This window comes from Watersipora subatra, chromosome 9 (assembly GCF_963576615.1).
Source record: "Watersipora subatra chromosome 9, tzWatSuba1.1, whole genome shotgun sequence".
NCBI classification, from domain to species: Eukaryota; Metazoa; Bryozoa; class Gymnolaemata; order Cheilostomatida; family Watersiporidae; genus Watersipora; species Watersipora subatra.
Window position 1 is genome coordinate 41,496,041 of NC_088716.1, and position 14,289 is coordinate 41,510,329.

Consider the following 14,289-nt stretch of genomic DNA (forward strand, 5'->3'; position numbering starts at 1 on the left):
ACACAAGCGGGTCCCCTGATACTAGACTCTATTAACAACTTTCTATCGGATGTGATAGCACATAGGATAGCACAATTCCTTATGAACTGAGTAGAGTATCATTCTGAAGCTCCAAGCTTGTCCAACTCAATAGAAACCAACAGAAATCAAATAGAGTAAACAGTTTTTTAAGCCTCTTTAAAAGAAGTGATATTTTAAAGGCAACTGAAGGAGCATAATGATGATAATAATTAATAAACATAATGATTACAGTACACTGAGTCTGATAGAGTGTATATTTGTTATGTACACCGAGTCTGATAGAGTGTATATTTGTTATGTACACCGAGTCTGATAGAGTGTATATTTGTTATGTACACCGAGTCTGATAGAGTGTATATTTGTTATGTACACCGAGTCTGATAGAGTGTATATTTGTTATGTACACCGAGTCTGATAGAGTGTATATTTGTTATGTACACCGAGTCTGATAGAGTGTATATTTGTTATGAATAGAAAACAATTAGTTTTAGTGTAAAGCTCTTGCTGCTGAAGAGAAGAAACTTTCTGGCTTTGTCGACTTTTGAGCCTTCATTACTAAGAATTTCAATCAGTGTGTCACTAAAAACTAATATTCTATCAGCAGTCATTTCTCATTTCTCGGTCAGTTAGAAGTACCTTCGATATTTCAGCGATATCCCGAGAACTAACAGACCAATCAACTTAAAACTTTGGAGCTATTACTGAGAACATATTACACACAAAGCGAAAAAGTTTGTGTAACCCTATATAAACCGAAAGTGCAAAAAGGAAATAGAAACTATGCAGCCAAGTTTCCTTGGGCATAGGATCAGGTGAGAAAACAACTCCCCGAATTATCTCACACCCAGACGTCAGAGTACTCAGAAAACATAAACATGTCTGTTTGCCGAATGTTTGCACACGGCAAACTATGCAAGATTTGTCGAGATGCATAATGGCCACTGTCCACCATAATGACCACTGTCCACCATAATGGTCACTGTCCACCAATGAGGATAGTACACAGCAACGACATGGTTATAGTTATAGGGATAACTGATTAGTTAATTGTTATACTGATTAGTTAATTGTTAGTATGTATCTCAAGAGAATCCAACGTGCAATCCAAAGATCGGCGCACACTAAATTGTATGTTGGAGCAAAGCTTGTGCGAGTTTTCAGCCATCATAAAAAAAGCTGACAATCAGGGCAAAACATTTCATGGAAGTTATGTATTCAGCCGAAAGCAAAACTTTGGAAAAACATCATATTGGAAAAAAATTGGTCTTCAGTGGTGTTTGACTATGATAAACCATGAGAATATGTCTATGGATTGCTAAAGTGGACTCAGTCATGCAAAGCATTGAAAGAGAGCCAAAGTCTAGTTTTGTTACAACGAAATAGATTAGAAAATGTTTCGTAAAAATGGCAGAAATTTACAAAGTAGCCATGGAGCTTACTGGGGCATAATAAAATATTATAGGAGTACCATGAAGCTATTGTAACTGGGCGCTAGGAGAAATATGAGAGAAACGACACACGCCGACAGATGTATACTGTAGCCATCCTAATTACAGCTATGACAAACAATAAAAATATTTCACGACTGTTTGCTGGCCTCTTGAAGACCTAAACTCAGTTGGTGTTGTAGAAATGACAGAACTTTACTCGCCATTTCCTGTAGCTCAGGATCAGCGTCCCTTTCCATAAGAAGCCTCAAATATTCCACCGTGTCAGTCATATGATACCTGTCATCCAACATGACACTTGGAGGTATTGCCAGCACTGTCATGGCTATGCAAAATACCGCTGCTTTCCGCACAGATGGCTCAGCAGAGCCCCTGTTCAAAGAGAGTAGCACCATGTTATACACTTCAGTATATTTAGATCATAATTAGATGGTAAATGAAGTTTATATGTCAACATTGAAAGAGTTTAACGGAATCGCCTGATTCCAGCTGGAGGCAGCTTATCAAAAAGTCGTAACATTTTTACAAAATGTCATTGTGAGTTTGTGTAATAGAAAGGCAATATGGCTGATATCAAGATCATGTGACCATTCAAAACTATGGTTAATAAAATGAGCTTATTCAGAGAATGAGTTGGTAAAATTGAATTGTTTCATTTTAAATGCAAGTCATAACATAAAGAATAAATGGATTTTTGAAAAATGAATTGTTTTTTAATTTTTTATATATAGGCACATTTCACCCTATTAACTTCAGTAAAAATTGGATTTTTTTTAATATTATGTAGTGTTAACAGTTTGCGCTCAATGAATTTTAATCATTAGGCAGTTATTTAATGTTAACAACAAAAGCAAAGCATTCCACTGAAATACATATGATAAAAGCGAAAGTCTTGGCCATAATTACTAAAAGAATTATACATTACATTGTTGCAAAATGCTAATGCAATACAGGAATACATGCAATATTACTTACAGTCATTGATCATTTTGTACAAGAATACGTTACGAGAGTACGTTACGAGAGTACATTACGAAAGTACGTTACGAGAGTACGTTACGAGGGTATGTTATGAGAGTAAGTTACAAGAGTACATTACAGTTTCATATCGCCAAGATTTTATTTATTGCTGGAGAAAAATTCAAAAACCTGAAATTTTTTTTTATTTACAGTGTATAAATAGTGAATATTTAGACTCTCCAACTATACCCTTTACAAGCTATCTATAAATAGAACATGTACCCTTTCCAAGCTATCTATAAATAGAACATGTACCCTTTACAAGGTATCTATAAATAGAACATGTACCCTTTACAAGGTATCTATAAATAGAACATGTACCCTTTACAAGGTATCTATAAATAGAACATGTGCCCTTTACAAGGTATCTATAAATAAAACATGTACCCTTTACAAGGTATCTATAAATAAAACATGTACCCTTTACAAGGTATCTATAAATAGAACATGTACCCTTTACAAGGTATCTATAAATAGAACATGTACCCTTTACAAGGTATCTATAAATAAAACATGTACCCTTTACAAGGTATCTATAAATAAAACATGTACCCTTTACAAGGTATCTATAAATAGAACATGTACCCTTTACAAGCTATCTATAAATAGAACATGTACCCTTTACAAGGTATCTATAAATAAAACATGTACCCTTTACAAGGTATCTATAAATAAAACATGTACCCTTTACAAGGTATCTATAAATAAAACATGTACCCTTTACAAGGTATCTATAAATAAAACATGTACCCTTTACAAGGTATCTATAAATAAAACATGTACCCTTTACAAGGTATCTATAAATAGAACATGTACCCTTTACAAGGTATCTATAAATAGAACATGTACCCTTTACAAGGTATCTATAAATAGAACATGTGCCCTTTACAAGGTATCTATAAATCAAACATGTACCCTTTACAAGGTATCTATAAATAAAACATGTACCCTTTACAAGGTATCTATAAATAGAACATGTACCCTTTACAAGGTATCTATAAATAAAACATGTACCCTTTACAAGGTATCTATAAATAGAACATGTACCCTTTACAAGGTATCTATAAATAAAACATGTACCCTTTACAAGGTATCTATAAATAAAACATGTACCCTTTACAAGGTATCTATAAATAGAACATGTACCCTTTACAAGGTATCTATAAATAAAACATGTACCCTTTACAAGGTATCTATAAATAAAACATGTACCCTTTACAAGGTATCTATAAATAGAACATGTACCCTTTACAAGGTATCTATAAATAAAACATGTACCCTTTACAAGGTATCTATAAATAAAACATGTACCCTTTACAAGGTATCTATAAATAGAACATGTACCCTTTACAAGGTATCTATAAATAGAACATGTACTATGAATATTTTAAAACCGTTTTCATAAAAGAACTAGATAGAAAAGTTGAATAATAGCCATCAACCTTGTTAGTAGAAGATACAAATGGTGGATTTGTGAGAATTCTGAGGCCAAAGCACACCCACTAGAGACTAACTTAGCTGTTAACATCATACTACACATTATATCAACTTGGATGTTAACATTACGCTACACATACCATATTGATTTTTAACAATTCTTAACACAAAAACAGAGTGGTTTGGCCATTAGCATTAATAAGCCATTGAGGCATCGAACATTGTACAGAAGAGGCTTGCATGTTATGAAAACCTTATTTTGAGAGATCCTATGAGCCAATTTCAATCTGTGAAACATCATAACAAATTGATGAAAGATAATAACTTTTACACATTTGGGAAAAGCATTAACTAGGAAACACAAATAAGAAAAAAACACTGAGTTGCCTAACTGAATATTGTGGCAGCACATATAGTGACTGCACGAGCATTAAATGTAGCAGTTAGAATAAACTAGTACAACAAAATAATGCAATAATATCTGTCTAGCATATACCAAACAGCTGACAGCACACACTCACCTGAACATCCAGAGAAGATCCATGAGCTCAAGTGCCATGCGGGGTGCCAAGGGACAGAACTGAGCTGAGCCCATCACCTTACCGAGGGTGTAGAGATACTGCACGAGTAGGATAGAATCTTCCGAGAGTGGGCTGTGTTCCCCCAACCCTACTTGGCTCGCCTGTGTAAATGTGTGTGAGCAGATAACTTCTTTAATCATCCACATAAAACCAGCTTTTTAAAAATCATTGTATCATAGTGTCAACAGAAGTACCCATGACAGTAGTCCCACGGTGTGGATATGAACTCTATCGGCAGAAATAGCAAACAACCATCAGAGTTACATCTGTTAGGGGTCACGGCTGCAGACTAACACCAAAAGTTCAATTGTGATCTTAAACGCTAAATAGGAACTAGAGTCAGTTGAATGCCACTCTGACATCAAGCAATATAGTGGCTGCTCTGACTTTCAATGTATCAATTAAAATAGACTGTGGTCCCACTCGTATCTACAAACTTAAGACCGCAGCAACAACTCACAGGCTTTAAGTAATAACAATAACTTGATAACGATATTTTATCAGTAGCTGTTGATATTTGTGTTTGGATTTTAAATTCAGACAAATTAAGCTTTTGAAATGTGAAACAATCATTTGCAAGCCCCCTGAGTGCCATAAAGTTAGAGTTGTCACTCACTTGTGATAAAGAGAGTAACTAAAATACTGTTTTAATATCCAGAGATTTAATGGAATAATATTAGAAAATATATAAAACTAGCATAAGCCCGGCGATGCACAGAATTTTTTTCGTTATCAACTAGATAGCCAGTAGGTATGTCCTCCTTATGAGGCTGTTTTTCTGGGACCAGGCGGAGTGTTGAAAACAAATACTTTTAGCGACCAGGCGGAGCCATAGAGTTATAGGGGGGAGATAACTCTATGGGCGGAAGGCACAGACATAAATGTACATGTGTGAAGGTGTGAAGTTTAGATGAAATCAGCCAAACATGTGAAAACAGAGAGCGTTTACTCAGGCTAATAGACAGCCACAATGTAAAATTGGAATTTATTAATAGTATACATTATAACATTACTTGACTTACTGCCAGCAGTGGAAAAAAGAAATGTCCAGCCACAGCGGCAAATTTATTAGCCGATCCTTGAGGAGTCGGAGCTGACGCCGATGCAAAGCGTCTTGTTTTCGATTTAATTCGCTCCTCAACCACTCTCTTCCAGTTTGGCTCTGTGAAGAAACAATTGCTGAAGAAATACTACTTGCATAATGACCAAAGTTCAAACAGAACAGTTCATTACGAAACTCTTAAATGTGGCCCTAACTCACTCTAGAAGAAGATCTCTGGTGTATACAAGAGGTTGCATTGTTTAACCTAACCAAGTGAATGGCCACAATATTGTGGTGAAGCATTAAAAAACAGGATCGCATTATAAATAAACAAGTATTATTTAACATAAAACATTATTTGTAAAGACTCAAAGTAATTAGTAAAACTCATACTGAATGGCAAAGCGGTAAGGTTTTATTGTGTATGCCATCCGGACACCTATTCTGTGCAAATCTAATTTCAGCTTGCTGGTTAATTAAATACACTTCGCGATGCATCGCCATTCAACAGCATGCCCTCTCGTGCACCTGTATAACTCAAATTGTTTGCCTCGTTTGAAATAATCCAGTGTGATCAAGTATTACTATAATATTGATTTAGTTTATATCACCAACCTTCTGATTCATCTTGCACATTCAGGGAAGCCATATCTACAACCAGTGGAAGACTCGTCTTCTCCTTATCTGAAACGGGATTAGACAACTCCATGGCTGCAACAGCTAAAGCATCCAGCATGTCTAGCCTCTGAAATCCAATAATAGGGATGGAACCATCACAAACCATGACAGAAATTATGACCGGTGTCTAAAGTCCCTCAATGCTGTATGTGTACCTAAATGTGTTTTTAACTATTTGCTGTTTAAAATATTTAAACTGTATCTCCAATCAGTCTGACCATCTATTACATTCCTACGTCCCAAAAAACCCACTACACCTTATACCGGACACCAACACCTTGCCAATTTACATTATAGAATAGTGAAAGGCAAAAAGAGCTTTTTCTTCCAAAACACATAATTTACTTTTCTATTTTTGTCTTTGCTCTGAATGGCCTTGACCCGTGTAAATAAAGCTAATATCTATCATCTGCATTTGCATGACTTTTCATAGATATTTCAACCTGACAGCAGATAGAGATACTTGATAGTAATAAATTTTGCATTTGAGTGACTACCTGAACAATAAAAACACTGTTAATGATCACTTTTTTAAATATGGATGCTCTTTACTAATTTCTGCGGAAAATTTAGATATCCTTCTTTCAAAATTTACTTCAGCTCACTATGGGCCTTATAACAGCTAGCGGTGCAACAGCAGTTGCTGTACATCACAAACATATAACACTATTAAACTATAAAGATCTAATTGTAACAGCTCATGCACCAAGCCCCATCTCAAATACACTTTTGTAAAATTGCCAATAATTTAGTTGTTGTTATTGACAACAGACTTATGCCTGATAGATACTGAATTGCTTCGCCTTTGAAAGAGGCAAAATAACTCTGACAATAATAAAGTTAAAAGATTATTTACAATTAAAATTTTTTTTTTAAATCTCACAGAAATTAACTTTATCTCACAGAAATGAACATTAATGAACAGTCCATGCCTATTTATTGTAATACGTATATGGGTTTTTGTAAGAGTAGATAATTTACTCTGCTATGGGCAACCTCCAACCAAAGCCTGTGTTCTATAAACTACAAAGCCAAACCTTTGCACCCTGTGAGATTATGACTTTTGGAGTGGCACTCCGGGCAGTTGTATGAAATTTTTACCCTATGACTTTATTAACATCCCAAATTTTAACCCCACTAGAAATGCCTTTTCCACTTGCTGCTAACGTTTCTTCTACATGCTATTGCACTGAATCACATGATGACATAAAAATCCATCCAACAACACAGTTCAAGAGGGTGGTGAAACCATTTATTATAGAAAACTTAAAACTTATTTGACAGCACACAAGGAAATATCAGTAATAGTCTGTTAAATTTCCCACTTAATGCTATATAATAACAGTTTCTTTCAAAGTAACAAATAAAATCACAGCATTCCCATGGTTCTATATAATCATTACAGTCACTTTACGTGCAGCCAAACTTTTTAAAGTCTTTCATGAGTCATTTCACTTCGTCAAATCACTTCACAGCAATTGGTTATTTTAATTAAATATGTAACAAATAAGATTTTTAAAGAATATATTTAAAAACAAAAATCACAAAATCAAAGATATCAATTCGTTTGTCTCATTCCTTCTACTGATACCAACTGTATATGAGGTAAGTTAGGTTATGGCTCAAAAGATCCTGAGTATTAGGTGGTGCTTCAATGCATAACTCGACTTCCTGAATATGAAAAGGCAAAAACTGAGCAATCCTACTTGAATGCAAATCCCTACCCTGCCTCAAAGACTATTTCTTCTCATACAAGCTTTATCGTTTGCTTATTACAGCACAGTCAGATTGAGTTTTTTCTATACTTTACGAATTCGTAAGTACCAAGAGAACGTAATTAACTCATTGCTCGATAATTGTCAGCATATATGAGGCTCAAACTTTACAAAAAAAAACTTAACTCTATCTTGACAACATACAACCACAGTCAGCATATGACAACATGCCAGTGCAGTCGACATATGAAAACATGCCACTACAGTCAACATATAACAACATGCCAATACAGTCGACATATGACAACGTGCCAGTACAGTCGACATATGATAACATGCCACCACAGTCAACATATGACAACATGCCAGTACAGTCGATATATGAAAACACGCCACTACAGTCGACATATGACAACATGCCAGTACAGTCGACATATGATAACATGTCACCACAATCGACATATGACAACATGCCAGTACAGTCGACATATGAAAACATGCCACTACAGTCAACATATGACAACATGCCAGTACAGTCGACATATGGCAACATGCCAGCACAGTCGACATATGAAAACATGATTTATACAGTCCGTCTGACATATCTTATTCTAACACCTGAAACGGCTGAACGTACATTTATTTACTGAAATACACATTTTTGAGTCGCCATAAGGTGGGCAGAACTATTTCTATGCAACTGCGTTGATAGCTCGCTCTAACCAGTTCAATATCGATGTTTACGAAGTCACAGCTAAATACACTCGCAAAGTTGATAACTTACTACATCACAAGGATAGTAACAAATACTTATTGAGCCATAACCTTCCCCTACTGATGTTGTAACAAACGAGAGGCTGTGTAAACATTCATTTATCAAATGTAGGATGTCATCAGCCCATAAGTATAACTGCAAATTCTCGCTAGCCGCTAACAATAGCTCGCTAGCCAGACCTTTCTATATTTATAAACATAGATCGACTGGCTTCAAATGAGGAAATGCCAAAAGATCATGTACTAACCTGTCTAACATTGTAGTTCCGAGAAGAAAACTCCCTACACAGATAATTAGCCACTGATACAGGGGAGACGACCAACAGCGAAACCAGACTCTGCTGTCTGTAATACATGTAGTTGTTTATGGCCAGTGTACAACCCATGTGTGTGAGTATTTTTGTAAACTCCACAGCCACCTACCAACGTAGAAAATGAGAGAAATAGATGGAAAGTGCTACTATCACTGTAAGGTATGCCTCTAGGAAGTGAATAACGTAGTTAAAACTGAACGCTGGTGCCAGAAGTGAGTCACGTTATCTGCATTCACTAGCCAGATTTTATAAAAACTATTTTGCAAACATAAAAACTTGAAAACCCTCATTAACTGGTTTCTTTTTACGAAAGCAAAGTGAGTTCGGCAGGAGGAGTAGTGATGCAGTATTAACAAGATGACTTCTAAGGATAGAATTAGAAACCAACAGCCTTGGTGGAATCTGAATATAGTTGTGGCTTTCTAGCAATCAGCATCCTTTTAACAAGGCTGTCACACAAAATACATTTCCTCTCTGAGACATCACGATGCCCCGCGAAGACTTATGTGATCATGGCTCTCCCCACTTTCTATAACTAATACTTCTTTGGCAGGTTTCAACAGTTGTTTGCCAGTGCCTGTTGTTAGGTGTTTTTATTCAGACACCATCTCTAGTTAGCTCCTTCAACCTTGTCAGGTTTTTTAGGTTTTTTAGTTTTGTACGGTTGCTCACCACCCTCCCCATCCACGCTGGAGCGCAAATAGGGAAGCCGGTTTATTAACAGATAACCCGACCAGATTTTGCGCAGGAGAAATTGTAGTTGGCTACGCTTCCTAACACCACCAATGGTCCTTGTGTGACTCGAACCGCTGACCTATTGATCATAAGCCAACACCCTAACCACTGAACCACTGGTGCCCCATACAAAATACATTCCAAATACCAGTGAAGTACAATCTTTGTGCACATTTTGAGAAGCTTTAATCAAAAGAAAAGGATGACAAGAAATCTTAGCAATAAAAATTACCATTGAGTCAATGATATAAAATCAATGTTCATTTTTTAGACTCCCAAATATGTTCGATAGAAATGGCTCAGATTTACTCTATGCAAGTATATAGGTTAGAATCATTCTTCTTCTCCAGAAAATAAATAATGCAAAAACAAATCAAACAACCTTTACAAATTTTCAGACTTTCAAGTAGAGTTGTACAAAAAAGAGATTCATAACATTCCAAAAATGGTCGAAAGGAGTTCTCAGGCTGTTTCAAGGAAAATGGTAATTTTTCATTTCAAAGATGAAATAATGTTATCTATATGAATACAGGCTAATAAAATTTTTAAGTATAGAAATTAAACAAAGACAAAATGCTATTATCTAGCATGTAAAAATGACTGCATAAGAGGCATGACATACCTCCATTGTCATAGCCGAATTCATTCTTATCAGTTTACAGGCTGACTTCAAACACGTCTCAACCCTCTCAGGATTCTCCTCGTCCATCAAACCCTGCATGCAGTCGCCAACATAGGCAGGGGCTTTCTCTTTTGGCCGGGCTTTGTCTTCAAACTGACCAATGGGCTGCAAGTCATCATCACTATCCAGATCAGATGCTTCCTGCAAAGCAAAACAATCTGTTAAAAGTTAGTAAAAGAATTATTTTACTAACTTTTAATTCAAAAGACTCAAATAATACAATTCTTCAACTCTTTGGAAAACTGAATTTTTATCACTAATGAAAGTTTAATATTACTCAAACATTTTTATTTAAAAACTACTGCCAAGTGGTTGTCTGACATGAACGCAAAAATATCTAAAGATAAACAAAAATAAATAGGTTGACAGTTTGTCATTTTGGTAAGACACAGCAATGTTGAATGATATGATAAGAGATGCCAAGAAATGATGAGAGGTAAGACGAAATACCTTGTAGTAGCAGACGGCAACCGCTGGTCATAAGCAGCAATAAAACTGAGTGATGAGACAATAAAACTAACCTCTTTGGTCACAGAATTGATTTCTTCAACGCGAGTCCGTTTAGGAAGTCCATTGTTGTCTACTGTTTGACTAGACTGGTATGCACCAACACAAGGAGCCGTTGGTAGAGTCATCACTGCCTTTAGCTCGTCGTAGATGCCCATCTCATCATATTCAAACTTAAGTTTAGCTTCCAGTTTGGGATTTATCTTCTCACTAACCAGTTCAGCTACTGCCATGCCTGAATAACAGTTTGATGGTTTAAAGAGTAGAGTGCTTACAATACACTTCTAATAGCTACACCCCTGAATGATGCTTGAAACTGAAGCTCCAACAGCATGTTGTTATAGTGGCATTGGAAGCAAAGAATTCAATTTTATTCACGGAGCTTATGTTGTAAGGCAGAGGCAGCAAACAGAGGCAGCAAACAGAGGCAGCAAACAGAGGCAGCAAACAGATTAGTAACTATGTGGCAGCAAACAGATTATTAACTGAGAGGCAGTTAAAAGGTTAGTATCCGGCAGGCAGCAGAGAGTTTGGTATCTGGGAGGCAGCAAGAAAATTGATAATAAATATTGCATTAACATGAGCTGAAACAATTCCATCTTAATTCTAAATCAATGAAAATGAGTTGTACCCAAAGAGCGCACAACTCCGAACTTTAACTTTGAGAGTATACAAATGAGGAAAAGATGAAACAAAACATATTCTCTAATTCTCACCAGCCTGCCTGACAGAAGAGTCGCTGCTAGATAAATGATTCTGGAGTCCGTTCATCAGAGTTCGCATGATTGTTCCTCTCCAGTTTTCCTCCCCAGTTTGTAGGAATGCGGCGCATATCACTATAGCCTTGCTTATGTACATGTGTTGGTCAAATGAGGTATGCCTGTAAGGGTAGGTCAGCAAATTTATTGAATCTCAGACAAGCGCATAACCCATCAATTTGAAGTCGTAGACATGACAAATGTTATATCTGTCGACTGTTTAGGCAATCCTTAAAGGTTGAATTGCAACAAAATTCACATAACAGGTATTTGGTATGAAAAGATTCACCATGTCTTACTCTGTTGTGTTGTAGGTGCAAAATATGTGGAAATGTGATTACAAACTCTTACAAGCTCAAAAACGAACAGTTAATCGCAGCCATTACGAAACTGCTATAGATTAGAATCTCTTTCCAAAACGGCTCAAATGGGACGTAGTTGAACGAGATGGCTTCCGTTTACACTTTTATGCAACCTCATTCGTCGAAATATTTTCACAAATATACTTCACGCGTTCAATAAAACCATGTCTATTGTCCTTATGCATCTATTTCATCATCATTGTAATGCTGTCACTTTCAGCACTGATATCTTATAACCTACTGTGAAAATTCGTTTAATTTCTTAACCTTAGCTCGAAGGAGTACATATCATTCTTTGATAAACATGATGAGCCTGTTGGTCACCTTTGATAATCGAAAAATGCTGCGAAAATTATTCGCGATGTTTGGCAAGAGGTATGGTTCACATGATCAGATTGCAACTAGACGATTAGACCAAGCCGAAACAAAACTGTAAACTAGCAAGCATCTATATTTGATACGGGCTCTTCAGTAAAACCCGAGGTGTTTGTCATGAATTGGTGCTACGAGAAGTTTTATATTGAGCCTTTTATTGGCCTTTTAATTCACGTGAGAACACCACGTGTCAAAACAATAACCAAATGGATTAACTACGTCAGAGAAATATATTGATTCCAATCCACGACGGTTTCGTGATGGCGGCGATTAACTGTTCGTTTTTGAGCTGTCAAGAGCCTGTAATCACATTTGCGCATATATATATATATATATATATTACTAGTTGTAATTTATATATATACCTATATATATATATATATTAGTATATATATATAGTAATGAAACCATTCGGATTAAAATCTTGCATTTGTTAAGGTTTTGTGAGGATCAATCATAAACATTTCAGACGGAAGATCAATATGATTCTGTAGTCATGCACTTTTACCACCACCCTATTGGAAGAAGCTAACTCTACGCTACTGATCAATTGTTCACAGGAAAGTGCGGCAATAGTGTTCAGACTCGAGCAGAATATAGCTTGCAATATCATTGGCTGAGTGGTTAAATCTGACATAATGGGGAGAGAAACTTGAGTGGAATATGACCACCCAGACGAAACTGGCATTTACTTTGGAGTTTTGTGCTCAGACATTAATCAAGAAAGATTTCTTTGTAATTCGAAGACGAGCCTACCGGATACTGCTGCTGTCGGACCAGACCGAGAGAAGACGACTAAAAAGTGAATAGTAGAAATGTATCCTGGTGGGAGAGGAGGCGATATAGCCTATAATGTTATGCAGCAGTTTGGGTACATCCTCAGTCGTGTAGTACTTCTGCAGGAGTAGCTTGTCCAACAACAAGTGTTCCAATCTCTTGGTATCTATGGGCAAAGAAATTCGTATTTAACCAGAAACACCTCATCAGATTATTTGAGTTATGTCTCATTACTAATTCAGGGTGCAAAAAATCTACAAGAAATGTCTAATTTGTCAATTGTCAGGCCTAAAGATGAACAGCTTGCCAGAGTACGACAGTTAATTTAGACTAGAAGCCAGAGTACTTATGGTACTTATGGTACTTATGGTACTTAGGGTACTTATCATTAATAACAACAGCTTACTGATTTACTAGCTAAGAATTTACTGTCTGTAAATATGTTTTAACACAAATCAACAAGTTTTAATGATTGACAGAAATAAAGAAACAAGGGCACTTTTAAGCTATTAATAAAATAACTCCATATAATTAGTGACTTTTATATTATTAAAGAATACCTTGAAAAGTGTCTAACTTTATATCACCCAAAAATTGTATCATATGTTGACTAACAACCGTTTCGAGTAATTTATTCTCCAAAAAATCCATTAACGATTGGACTAATTTTCACACTGAATGATTTGTGAGTTTGGCATTTTTAAGGAGGGCCTCAGATTTGCACCGCTAACTAAATCGCAACAACAAATGTACAAGATTTTCATGCAGCATGCTATGCGTTTATTTGGACCACTTGATCTACACAACATCTGCTTTGGTACAATAGATATTGTATAACGTCATCAATCAGTCATCATAAACTGCATGTCATTCTTGGGCACAAAAATTCTTAAATCTCATTCTCAAAAAGCTAGGATAAGGTTTTTTGTGGACTTCGGCGAGCAAAAGTAATTGGCCAACTGATAGCGGTGCGTGAAGGATGCGAATTCCCTGCTGCAGTATACGTGCATATCAAATTACAAACTTTGCTTCCCTCACTGTTAGAGCTTAAAAATGAGTGGCC

General features: G+C 36.1%; 1 protein-coding gene across 2 annotated transcripts in view; it reads right to left on the minus strand.

Annotated features, from left to right (window-relative positions):
• Positions 1–1,223: 1,223 nt before the first annotated feature.
• Positions 1,224–14,289, minus strand: part of LOC137404345 (telomere length regulation protein TEL2 homolog) — a 32,159-nt gene continuing 19,093 nt past the window's right edge. Inside the window, exons 6-14 of one of the 2 annotated variants that reach the window (XM_068090540.1) lie at positions 13,206–13,392; positions 11,671–11,834; positions 10,999–11,189; positions 10,388–10,588; positions 8,965–9,135; positions 6,165–6,294; positions 5,530–5,669; positions 4,448–4,608; positions 1,224–1,841 (exon numbers count right to left, since the gene is read on the minus strand). In XM_068090540.1, the coding sequence (XP_067946641.1) occupies positions 1,601–1,841; positions 4,448–4,608; positions 5,530–5,669; positions 6,165–6,294; positions 8,965–9,135; positions 10,388–10,588; positions 10,999–11,189; positions 11,671–11,834; positions 13,206–13,392 (1,586 nt within the window). In that variant the 3' untranslated portion in view covers positions 1,224–1,600. Of the gene's footprint in view, positions 1,842–4,447; positions 4,609–5,529; positions 5,670–6,164; positions 6,295–8,964; positions 9,136–10,387; positions 10,589–10,968; positions 11,190–11,670; positions 11,835–13,205; positions 13,393–14,289 lie in introns of both variants that reach the window. The other variant, XM_068090539.1, reaches the window with a different exon arrangement.